Source organism: Ascaphus truei, chromosome 2, assembly GCF_040206685.1.
Source record: "Ascaphus truei isolate aAscTru1 chromosome 2, aAscTru1.hap1, whole genome shotgun sequence".
In the NCBI taxonomy this organism is placed as follows: Eukaryota; Metazoa; Chordata; class Amphibia; order Anura; family Ascaphidae; genus Ascaphus; species Ascaphus truei.
In genome coordinates, this window is record NC_134484.1 from 123867023 (window position 1) to 123880365 (window position 13343).

Genomic DNA, 13343 nt, shown 5'->3' on the forward strand with positions numbered 1-13343 from the left:
GGATGTCTGCATGGCCTCTGTCCCTAGGGGAAATCTCATTGGTCCCTTGGCCCGCCCGCCCCCGCACACCTCTCATTGGCCTGAGGCGGAGTGACGAGCCAAAGGACACACAACACACACACGGTAGGGGGGGGGTGTTACATAGGTGGGGCTCACAGTGTTAGCAGCACATCTCCCGATCTCTTACCCGCCGGTCCCGGAGGCTCCGCCTCTTCCTCCCCGAACATCAGCCTGAAATCCAAGTCATCGTGACCCGCGCGCACCTCCTCCACTCCCCATGTCTCCCTGTTTCCCGCGCTTTCACCCCCGCTCCCCCCGGCGCCGCTACAGTCAGCGGGGGAGCGGAGCGAGCGCCCGGGACACAGCGGGGGACTCTCACCTCCCCACGGCTCTCACCACACATAGGCCACTCCCTCACCCGGCGCTCTCGCTCACCCCCCCCACCCACCCACACACACAGAGCACGCATTGTGCGTCTCTCCCCTCACACAGGGCACTCCTCCGGCTGTCTCCGCCTCTCCCCGCGAAAGGCACAGCACCTTCTCACCGGAGCGTCTCAGCCTCTCCGCTGAGGAGCCCGAGGTGGAGGAGGATGGTGGCCGGTACCCGTAGGAACAGGAGCGCGGCCGTGTGCAAGGTGAGTAAACGCAGGGGAATGGGTTATTTTACGCGTCCAAGACTCACCCTGTCCTTTGCCCCCTTTGCCCCCCTGCCCTCCCTCCCCCTGCCCTTTGCCCCCCCTGCCCTCTCTCCCCCTGCCCTTTGCCCCCTTGCGCTCCCTGCCCTTTGCCCCCCTGCCCTTTGCCCCCCTGCCCTTTGCCCCCCCTGCCCTTTGCCCCCCCTGCCCTCACCCCCCTACCCCCTTTGCCTCCCTGCCCCCCTGCCCTCCCTCCCTCCTGCCCTTTGCCCCCCTGCCCTTTGCCCCCCCTGCCCTTTGCCCTACCTCCCCCTGCCCTTTGTCCCCCCCCTCCCTGCCCTTTGCCCCCCCTCCCTGCCCTTTGCCCCCCCTCCCTGTCCTTTGCCCACCCCCCCTCCCTGCCCTTTGCCCCCCTCCCTGCCCTTTGCCCCTCCCCTCCCTGCCCTTTGCCCCCTCCCTGCCCTTTGCCCCCTCCCTGCCCTTTGCCCCCCCCTTGCCCTTTGCCCCCCCCCCCTTTCCCCCGCCCTTCCACTCCATGCCCCCTGCCCTTCCACCCCCTGGCAACGCCGGGTATATCAGCTAGTTTGTAAAATAAATACAATTAATGACAAATACAGATAGTGTTAAATAACCGCACAGCAGGCTCATATAGACTGCACTCTATAAATCTACTGCTTGACATACAAAAAGCCACTGTTCACAGAATAACAAAATCCAAACTGCACAAAGCAGAACCAGGAGGGCTTGATTAACCGCTCAATCTCAGAACACTGGAATGTGCTACCTAAGAAAGGATTCTTAGTAGAATTTCCAAAGGTCATACCGAGGTTTTCTCCAGAACATTCCCTGTGGGATAAAACTTATTTTGAAAATACAAATGATTTTTATTTCCCTCAACTCCTTTGTTCTTGGCCTTTTTTTCAGCAGTACATTGGTTTCCACCACACAACCATTTCCCCAGCTCTTCGGTATCAAAACTTCTGTAGCTGCTAGTGGCTTTTCAATGAATGCATCTGTATTTCCTAAAGCCGTATTTCAAGCATTTACTAAATTGCATCAAAAGTTTTTTTTTTTTTTTTTCCCGCCCTCTCCCCCCGCTATGCTTCTGTTCACTTAAATAACAGTAGCAAAGCTTCTCCCCCCTCCCCCCTCAAACTCTCTTGTACATACCACCAGAGTCACACCAAAGGCAGCACTTTAAGAAAGTCTCCCCAACATGCTCCTGTCCACTAAGCCAGCCTAGACGGGGTTAACATCATGAGCAAAGAGACAACTTCAAAAAAACATGTTGTTTTTGAGCCCTTCTCTCCTGCAAGTCTGCTGTAAGGGGCATCTGTTTGTGTTTCCGTTGAATTCACTTTTCTTCAAACGCTTGCTTTTGCCTCCAGACTCTTTCCAAAGGCAGTAGCTTTAGGTGGCAGCCAAAGGCTGTTAGCCGTTTGCTGTCATTAGCTGATGTTCAGCTGCCCTGATACTGGCCTTGGTTAAAATATTTTATCCCCCTGTACATTTATGTTTCCACTTATTGTTCCGCATAGATTGTAAGCTCTTTGAAACAGGGCCCTCCTTACCTACTGTAGCAATGTATGTTAATTAAGTAATAATCCCCGAAGAACAGGGCATTACTGGCCAATAATGCCCTGGCTGGAAGAGTTGAAGGCCTGAAGCGCAGCCGAGGGACTTTAACCCAGCCAGGACATTATTGGCCAGTAATGCACTGCTCTGAGGGGATTATTACTATTATTGGCTAAATGTAGGCTTTTTTCATAAATAGACACTTTTGTATAGCTATATAGATTTTTTAATTAAAATAAATGGTAAATACATTAAAGTAACTCTATATACACTTAGGCCTGGGACATAGTGAATTGAAGCTCGCTGAGCCGCGCTGAGCAGATGCACAAAGCCCCTGCATCTGTCATCAGCGCGGCTATAGTTTCCCCCCTCCGCATGCGTGCGGAGGCTCAGAAATTTTGCCGAGACAGGCAAGTTTCAAATTTGCCGCTCGGGGAAGTGAAGGAGCGGTCACGTGACCGCTCCGGGGGACTAGGCCCGCCTCCCGCTCCGCCTCCTGACACGCCTCTGCTCCGCCTCCGCCCCAGAGCGCGCTCAGTGCCTCGCCAGCAAGGACAGGAATAAACTCCATTTTGGAGCTGGCGAGGCAGAGCAGGAGTGTGGCTCAGCACTGTTTAATCCTCTATGTCCCAGGCCTTACACTGCAGCTATCTATATCCACACACTGCCGCGCCCTCTGTGTGTACACACACACACACAAAACACACTGCAGCTCTACACACACACACACAGCTACACACACAGCTACGCACGCACACACACACACAGTTACACACACACACACACACACACACACACACACACACACACACACACACACACACACACACACACACACACACTTACACACACACACACTTACACACACACACACACACACTTACACACACACACACACACACACACACACACACACACACACTTACACACACACACACACACACTTACACACACACACACACACTTACACACACACACACACACACACACACACACACACACACACACACACACACACACACACACACACACACACACACACACACACACACAGTTACACACACACACACAGTTACACACACACACACACACACACACACACACACACACACACACAGTTACACACACACACACACACACACACACACACACAGTTACACACACACTTACACACACACACACACACACACACACACACACACAGTTACACACACACACACACACACACACACACACACACACACACACACACACACACACACACACACACACACACACACACACACACACACACACACACACACAGTTACACACACACACACAGTTACACACACACACACACACACACACACACACACACACACAGTTACACACACACACACACACACACACACACACAGTTACACACACACATACACACACACACACACACACACACACACACACCCCTACACACACAGTTACACACACACACACACAGTTACACACACACCCCTACACACACAGTTACACACACCCCTACACACACACAGCTACACACACACACAGCTACACACAGCTGCACACAGCCGCACACAGCCGCACACGCACACAGCCGCACACGCACGCACGCACACGCACGCACACGCACACACACATCTACACACCACAGTTACACACTTACACACACAAACTGCTGCTACACACACTCTGCAGCTACACCCAAACGCTACTGCTGCTGCTACTACACACATATACAACAGAACAGCACCACACACACACACTCTGTAGCTACACACACTGCAGCAGACACACACACACACACACACACACACACACACACACACACACACACACACACACACAAACTATAGCTACATACACACACACAAAAACTATAGCTACACACACACAAACTGCAGGTGCACACACACACACTCTGCAGCACACACACTGCAGCACACTATATTTGTGAAAGCACTGTATGCCTGTCTGGATGTCTGCATGGCCTCTGTCCCTAGGGGAAATCTCATTGGTCCCTTGGCCCGCCCGCCCCCGCACACCTCTCATTGGCCTGAGGCGGAGTGACGGGCCAAAGGACACACAACACACACGGTAGGGGTGGGGGTGTTACATAGGTGGGGCTCACAGTGTTAGCAGCACATCTCCCGATCTCTTACCCGCCGGTCCCGGAGGCTCCGCCTCTTCATCCCCGAACATCAGCCTGAAATCCAAGTCATCATGACCCGCGCGCACCTCCTCCACTCCCCATGTCTCCCTGTTTCCCGCGCTTTCACCCCCCCTCCCCCCGGCGCCGCTACAGTCAGCGGGGGAGCGGAGCGAGCGCCCGGGACACAGCGGGGGACTCTCACCTCCCCACGGCTCTCACCACACATAGGCCACTCCCTCACCCGGCGCTCTCGCTCACCCCACCCACACACACAGAGCACACATTGTGCGTCTCTCCCCTCACACAGGGCGCTCCTCCGGCTGTCTCCGCCTCTCCCCGCGAAAGGCACAGCACCTTCTCACCGGAGCGTCTCAGCCTCTCACACTGCAGCACACACACACACACACACACTCTGCAGCACACACACGCACTCTGCAGCACACACACGCACACACTCTGCAGCACACACACACACTGCAGCACACACACACACTCTGCAGCACACACACACACACACACACACACACACTCTGTAGCAGACACACTCTGCAGCAGACACACACACACACACTGCTGCAGACACACACACACACACACACTGCAGCAGACACACACACTCTGCAGCACACACACACACTCTGCAGCACACACACACACTCTGCAGCACACACACACTCTGCAGCACACACACAAACACTCTGCAGCAGACACACTCTGCAGCAGACCCACACACTCTGCAGCCTACACACACACACTCTGCAGCAGACACACACACACTCTGCAGCAGACACACACACACACACTGCAGCAGACACACACACACTCTGCAGCAGACACACACACACACACTCTGCAGCAGACACACACACACTCTGCAGCAGACACACACACACTCTGCAGCAGACACACACACACTCTGCAGCAGACACACACACACTCTGCAGCAGACACACACACACTCTGCAGCAGACACACACACACTGCAGCACACACACACACACACACACACACTCTGCAGCAGACACACACACACACACACACACACTGCAGCAGACACACACACACACACACTCTGCAGCAGACACACACACACTCTCTGCAGCAGACACACACACACTCTGCAGCAGACACACACACACCCACAGAAGAAAAGGTGGGGGAGCACAATGTGAGGAGGATGTAGTATCTTTCACTGACGGTCAATGCGGTGTTTTAGACTCTATTGATCCCTCATAGAAAGAAAAACTCCTTGAATAGGGAGTTTACGTATTGTATATAATCACAGGGTGTAGATGGAATAATAAATAAACTTACACGGCCTTGTGTAAGTTGTATCCCATCAAGGTTTCTTTGACTTCTTTCCGCGTCTTGCTTCTGAGTGGTAGTACTGCTTTCTTACTGGTCCTCTTTTCTCCTTTGGGTCGGTGGATTCTTGACTGTAATTCGCCTCTCGTGCGGATGTGAGTGTAAACAAAAAAGGCAATTAGGCGCATACATACACAAGTTTGCTGCGGTATGGGGGTGGAATAATATGATGTTGCAAGTATCAAATATTGATGGATAATAACCCACTCACAAGGCCTAATGTGAGCGATCTCATATAGCTGTATCTTTGTAAACACCAATGCAATAAACAGATCCTTGGGTGGATAACATATAGCCAAGGACCCAGGCTCAAATGTTCAAACCTATCAGGAAGATCCCAACATGTGATGGACACAGGATAGGATAGGACACAGGACAGGATAGACCCTAGTGGGGTATTTTGAGTCACACGAGGACTTTCCAAGAGAACTTCAACTAAGGTTGTATTACCGCCTTTTTAATCTTTTCAATCTTTTAATACACATCCATCAATCAAGTGACGGTTAGAGCAAGCGCCCGAGTAAAACAATACAACACACACACCCACACTCTGCAGCAGACACACACACACACACACTCTGCAGCAGACACACACACACACACACACTGCATCAGACACACACACTCTGCAGCAGACACACACACACTGTGCAGCAGACACACACACACACACACACTAGATTAGACAAACTGCAACTACAAACATACTCTACAGACAGACACTTACTTTGCAGCTACAAACAATCTCCGTCCTCAACTCAAGGGCTCTGTGCACGAAGGGAGGGGGAGGAGTCACTGCCTGGCTGCTGCTTCCTGACCAATCCCCTGCCCTGTCTCAGAGCTGTTCTGACAAAAGGAAAACCTGATTGGGTAGAAATAAACAAAAGCTGCCAAAAATTCCGGGTATTACTGACTGACTGAATAATGTCTGGAATTTTAACCAATTAGAGAGCAGGGATTTCAATAGTGTCCAGAATTTTACAGCTTTAGCCTATAATGTTTATCTTGCTGTTGAAATCCTTCAACCCTATTATACTGCTCTACGTAATATGTTGTTGCGTTATTAATAAATGATAATAATCCTGGCCTTATGTTTTTTTTCTGACAGAGCCAAATTTGTAGTTCAATGCACAATGTAAAAACATTGTAAAGTACTCTGATCTATTGTTTGAAGCATACACAAGCAGGTTAGCCAACCATTAACATACTGTGATCTCATTGGATTTATAACATAAACTACATCACCCTTGTTAAAAAGTAGACTGGCATATTTATGTAGCAAGAATTGTTACTATAATTGTTGCTTACTTACCCATGTGGCTATATTGTTTTGCATCTTTAAAGTTGCTTGATATCTATAACTTTTTAATTAAGTTACTAAATATGTAAGACATATATATCAAACAGATCTCTGTGCAGGAAGTGTATTTATGAAAATAAATCTGGCAATAGAAGATCACTGTAACGCCTCCATTTACAGCTGGCGGTGCATAGCTTTAAATACCAGGAATGGTTTTTAGTGGCAGTATGTATAGGTATGAAGAGACGTTTGTGAATATATTGTTTACGGAGGGCTGATTGTAGCAGTGTATTTATTTAAGAAACATTGGATGTTTAAATGTTTTAAATTATTCAAAATACTTTTTCTTCACAATTATTTTGTACGCTATAGTTATTCACTTCTATGATCTATGATGTATATCTCCGAGGCAGCAATTATATTTTGGGAAAATCTAATTGTGTTCATGTCAACAACTAAAGTAGTTTTATTGGTTGTATGTCTCAGTTCCGTTGATGAGATATAACCTTGCCCACATCAATGGAAATAATGCTTATTTTCCTTCTTGTTACAGAAAAAACATGCCTTGCGTTGTTACTGCCAAGCAATGCAGGTGTACAAAGGGAAAGGTTGGTCCCTTGCAGAGGATCACATTAACTTTACTATTGGTCGTCAGTCATTCACACTTCGTCAGCTTGATAATGCAGTGTCTGCCTTTCGGCATATTTTAATCAACGACAGCAAGCAGCCCGCATCACAGCAAGGAGCCTTTCTTCGAGAGTATCTATATGTTTATAAGGTAAAGGATAGTATTGTTTTCCTAGGTGAATAGTTTTATATGCTCTGTAGGTATTTCTTTCGCATTGTTTAAGAAAAGCTTTTGCATTCTAAGTTGAGTAGTACACACACACATTGCAAGGAGAGTAGGACTTACATGTTCCCTATGTTCAGCGGGCATCATTTATTTATCTTTGAAATATTTTACTTGGATAAAATACATTGGGAGTTACCTCTCATTTTCAAGTATGTCCTAGGTAGAAAATAATAAGTCCATTACAAGTTGGTTACAAATATGTTTAAAGTAGCAAGCAGTCGAATTGACTGTATGCTGCAGGTAGAAAGGATAGTACAAAAATAAGTAAAGGTCAGGATCACTTATATTTGACTGATATTAACCAAACTCATGGAGCTAATTGAGAATCTAATCATGCAGTTTTATCTCCCCAGAATATATGTCAGCAATCTCCTGAGAGCCCAATACCTCAACTTCCTTTACCATACATCAATAGCTCAGCAACTCGTGTCTTCTTTGGTCATGATAGACGGCCATCTGACGGTTAGTACATTAATTACTGGCAACAATGTTCATTCATTTGTATGCTTCTTAAAGGACATGGCCTACTAATGTGTCACCGCTAAGGCCGTGCTTATAGTCCCGGCGATGCGACGTTGCATCAAAACACATGTTTTTAATCCGTTGCGTGCGCTTATAGTAGGAGCGGCGCGATGGCTTGGCCGCTGGAAGTCAATTCAATTAGATTTTTTCGCCGACCGCCGCGAGGCGTCAGTGTCGCCGGGACTATAAGCGCGGCCTAAAAAGTTCCACTGAGTTATCTGTCCTCAGCCAATCGTGCCTGTAAAATGAATCTGTTTCACTGTTCTTTTTCTTTTTTTTTTTCATGCATTAATTCATATTTTTCTAACCTTTAAACAAATATTTTGTGCTTGTAAGAGTATTCACCTTCCCTTTATTTAAAAGAAATTCTTCTGCTATTCTTCGATAATAACCAGGCACACAGACAAGTTATGGTTAGTAAAAAAAATAAATACTAATTAAAAAAAAAAAAAACTCCACTGTACAGTATACACCAATGGTAAAGGACACTTATGAGCACATTGACATGTCTGCGGACAATATATATATATTATTTTAATGCCGGCTGTGTGACGCGTCACCATGGCAACGCGGCGTCAAATGACGCCACAGGACCACGTGACGTCACATGACCTCCACACACCGGGAAGCTTGTTGGTGGAGGGGGGCGTGAACAACAGGGGATCAGGCAGTGGCGGCGCAGCACGAACAGTTTGCACACCCCTGTTATATAATAATACATATATTTAAAGAGGCAATCAAGCCGTTTTTTTTCCCCTGTACATTTTGTTCATTTTTTAAATACAGGATTGAAGCAGGGGGTCTCCGGAGTTTAACCCTATTAATTTTGGCTCCCTGCTTCCGGAAGTACTTATCTTTGTAGTGGGTGCCGGTAGCCACCTGGGCCATGCAGGCCAATAGGAAGCAGTGATGTCATCTGGTGCAACTTCCTAATTGGCCATGTGACGTGGGAGCTTGAAACTGCATAGATACCGACACTCCCTTCGGAGGCAAGTACTGTATCTCCATAAGCATGGGGTTCCCGGAGCTGAAATTTAAATGGTTTAGCTCGAGAACCAGTGCTTGAAAACTGTATTTAAAAAAAAAAAGGAAGAAAAAAAAACGGCTTGGATTACTTCTTTAAAGACATTGCACATCAAGTTAGAGGCAATATATGTTATGGGCGTATGTAACAGCTGCCATGGTTTTATCATATATAAGATGACCTACTCTTTGATTGTGGCTAAATAATGCTAGACATTATTAAATCCAAAATACTTTGTGCCAAATTCATGTGATGTAGGTTTCTTCTATTTGAAAAATTAAAGATTAGGCATTACTGATATATATTTTTCCTTTCATTTAGATTACTATTTTATTTTTAAGTAAATTTGTGGCTCAAAGTGCTTAACTGTTAAACCTCTCTACCCCCCTAAATAATTTGGTGCCCCGCAGTTTGCGCACCGCTGGTTTAAACAATATCTGGACTAATTTTTTGTAATGTCAACATAGTGTTTCATTCTAATCAACCTACAAAACTCCCCTCACATAATTTTTACTGTAAAATGTATGTCAAGGCTACTTTTGTATCATCTAATATGTTCTTCTAGGGGTTATTGCAACATCTCTTGGATAAAAGGGTTAGTTATGCAACTGTGTGTGTGTGTAAATTTTTTTACAGCAACCCTTTTAGCACCATACGCACCTGCAACACATAGCTTTGTATTGGGGCCACTATGTAAAAGTAGAGATTATGGCAAAATATATTCATGTTAACATAAATCTTAAAGCCAGCTTTTGTTTTCATACCTCTGGTCAATTAAATAAATCTGCTTCAGCAAATGGTAAGATTTCCTAATGACTTTAGTCAGTACTCTTCTAGGTAAAACATGCTTTTGTTGTTTTTTAGGGGAAAAGCAAGCAGCTACTCATGTAAGTCTTGATCAAGAGTATGATGGAGAATCATCACAGCAATGGAAGGAGCTGGAGGAGCAAGTTGTAGCTGTAGTTAATAGGGGTGTTCTGCCTCCGAATTTTCAACCAACACAGTATTGTTTAAGCAGCAATTCAGATAACTCAAAATTTCCTCTTGCTGTAGTACAAGGTAACATTTAAAAAATGCATTCAGTGTAATCGTTTCTAAGTTTAGTAGAATACAAGAATTATAAGTAGAATATTGTTTCATGAGTAAAGTGTACGCTTTTTTCATTTAAAAATAAAGAATTCTATATTTTGATACATTTTTTAAGTTACAATTTATTCTCCTGTCTCTTCATGTGCCAAGTTTCATCTCTATGATAGAAACTCGGATATTTGGTATATTTTTTTTGTTGAAAGGCAAGTCACTTTTTTACCAGAGTTATTTCTTTCTGTTTTTAATAGAGCCTGTAACTGTGGAGGTGTCTTTCAAGAATCCACTGAAAATTCCACTTTTGTTGACCGATTTATCTCTGCTTTGGAAATTTCAACCAAAAGACTTTAGTGAAAAGCATAATGGAGAAGTTAAAGAACCAATTAGCAATGAAAAGGATTTGATCCCAAAGGTGGTACAGTACAAGTTAATTTGATCAAACTTTAGTTTGTGTCACTGCTCATCATTGCTAGCATTGTCCCAGTTTGGCTTTTATGACCCATGTAAATGTCATTTGAATATGTAGCATAAAGGTCCCTTTACGTTTGCATCTGTAGAGGATGTTTGCATCTGTAGAGAGAGAGAAATAAATGTTTAATTTTAATTCAGAAAGAGACTAATTTGTACACTCTGCAGTCTGTGCCCCTTAGCACTGTGATATCCTAGAAGGAAAGTTAATTATGCTTTTTTCGCTACTTCTGCTTGCAACTTTAAAAGGTTTAAAATGATCTGAATCCTCTCTCCCCCCCCCCCCCCTACTCCTTTCCTCCTCCCCCCCCTTTCTTCAACCACCCCACATATTAATGTTGTGAAAATTCAATCACGGTATTGATTTCAAAGATGTTATCTTTTGTGTTCTCGTGCTTTTTAATGCGATGTTCATAATACGTGGCTGCATGCCTCTGTTTTCCTTCAGTGACATCACAGGAATGTTTACAAGCATCCAGTATATCATGAAAGCTGCTTAAACGTTCCATTTAATGCAATATATCAAATTCTGTTTTGAATAGGCAACATTTTTTATTTAATTTTAACTCTGCTGTAGGCACTTTCAGTGCTTTGCTCTGCGATAAAATGGTAAACATAAAACCTTAAAATACCTATGTTTAACAAGTTTATTTCTGTTAAATTTCTGTAAATATTTTATTGTTTTTATAATAGACAACGGTTTTTGAATGGATATGATTTTGTGAAACGTGAAGGCATGGCTGTAAAAATTCCCAGCGAAGACTGCATTAAAATAAGCATCAGAGACAAAAAGACCTTAATTTTCTAGCACAAATAACCAAATTGGTATCATAATTTAAGTACTAAAAGAAACTGTTTTAAACTTGCTTTTTAACAAAATCTCTCTTCTAATCTTTCCATTTAGGGCAAATGTGGCAATGATATAATTGGAACAGAAGAAATAAGTGAATTTTATATTAATAGTGAAGAAGCTAAAATTGTACGTATTCTATTACTTTTTTTTGCATATAGAATTGACAAAACATAGGAGTTACTGTACTTTAATAAATATCCTAGCTGCAAAGCGAGTGCAAAATAATTGCACCAGATATTTCAAAAGGGAGAACTCAAATTGATGTCAATGGAGTTTATTTTCTTGGCTAAATCCATAGCTTTTTTGCACTGCCTTTGCCCTAGTTTTAAAGCCAAGAGACATTAATAAATACACACCCAAATCTAGTAGCAGATACCAGTGATTTAACTCTTACTGGCTCTTAGTATTTCTACAAGCGCCATCTATTGAACAATACTAAACATTGCAGGGGCAGCTGTAATTATCAGTAGTCTGCTTATAAAACAATAAGATCATATTTTTCCCTGGTTATTTTTATGATTTTTTTTACCGCAGTCCCATTATTTATTAGAGAAAAATAAATGAATTTTTATTCTTTATCAATTTAGTAAGATAACCTGTTTTGAATTCCCCTCTATAAACTGTTTCTTTTGGCGGTTACTTAAGACCATCAAGCGTCATTATTTGTAGGGGGCTAGTGAAAATGGCTTCTGGTCTGAAGATTTGTAGAACGACTTTTTTTAACTTTGTCCCTACCACTTTGTAAAGTATTGAAGTCCCAATGTCAAGTACATAAGTACCTGTACATTTTAATTGTATGTTCCTAATTTCTTTCTAAAATGTTGCTTTGTAGTTAGTGTTGCTGGTCCACATTTGAAAATGCTAACAAAGATGATTTACTTCAATCAAATGTTAACTTGGCACTATGAATAGATTTCACCTTCCTGACTTCTACTGTTTGGTCAGTTAACAAAAAATGGAACATAATATGCTATCAATGTAACATCGCCCAATTTCATTTGGTGTATTTCCACAGGCAAGATTAAAGCTATTTCCTCATCAAACAGGAGAGCTGCATATTCTCGGTATTGTCTACAATCTCAGCACCATTCAGAATTCTAGCAACTTAGATGGAGTTGTACCTGCCAGCGGGGTACCGACAGGTAAGAGACCATGCGAGAAGTAACCACATAGAGGAGATTGGGGTCATTAGATCAGAGTTATTTACATTTTAAATATGTTTCATGTTTACAAGCTACATGTTTTTTTTTTCCACCACTACAAAATAGATGTGACTTTTTTGGGGGGGAGAGGGGGTTGTGTTTACCGTGCTTATGTTAAAGATTTCCCTTTGGTTCTTCTCTTGCATACACGTTCCCAGCTGAGCAGGATATTAATTGAATGAATGTTAGCAATAACATAAATAACTATTATTTTTTATAATTAATAACATTTGGCATTGGAGATATGTTGGATATTGATTCGATGGGACTATTGCAGTGAAACATTGGAGTCGAGATGCTTACATTATG

General features: G+C 44.1%; 1 protein-coding gene across 4 annotated transcripts in view; it reads left to right on the forward strand.

The window, feature by feature from the left end:
* The window catches only part of TRAPPC8 (trafficking protein particle complex subunit 8), a 91075-nt gene that overhangs the window by 46848 nt on the left and 30884 nt on the right, over positions 1-13343 (forward strand). For all 4 annotated transcript variants that reach the window (XM_075584725.1, XM_075584731.1, XM_075584734.1 and 1 more), the window contains 6 exons: positions 7580-7804; positions 8233-8341; positions 10290-10484; positions 10763-10923; positions 11884-11958; positions 12848-12974. In XM_075584725.1, coding sequence (XP_075440840.1) covers positions 7580-7804; positions 8233-8341; positions 10290-10484; positions 10763-10923; positions 11884-11958; positions 12848-12974 — 892 coding nt within the window. The remainder of the gene's footprint in view (positions 1-7579; positions 7805-8232; positions 8342-10289; positions 10485-10762; positions 10924-11883; positions 11959-12847; positions 12975-13343) is intronic.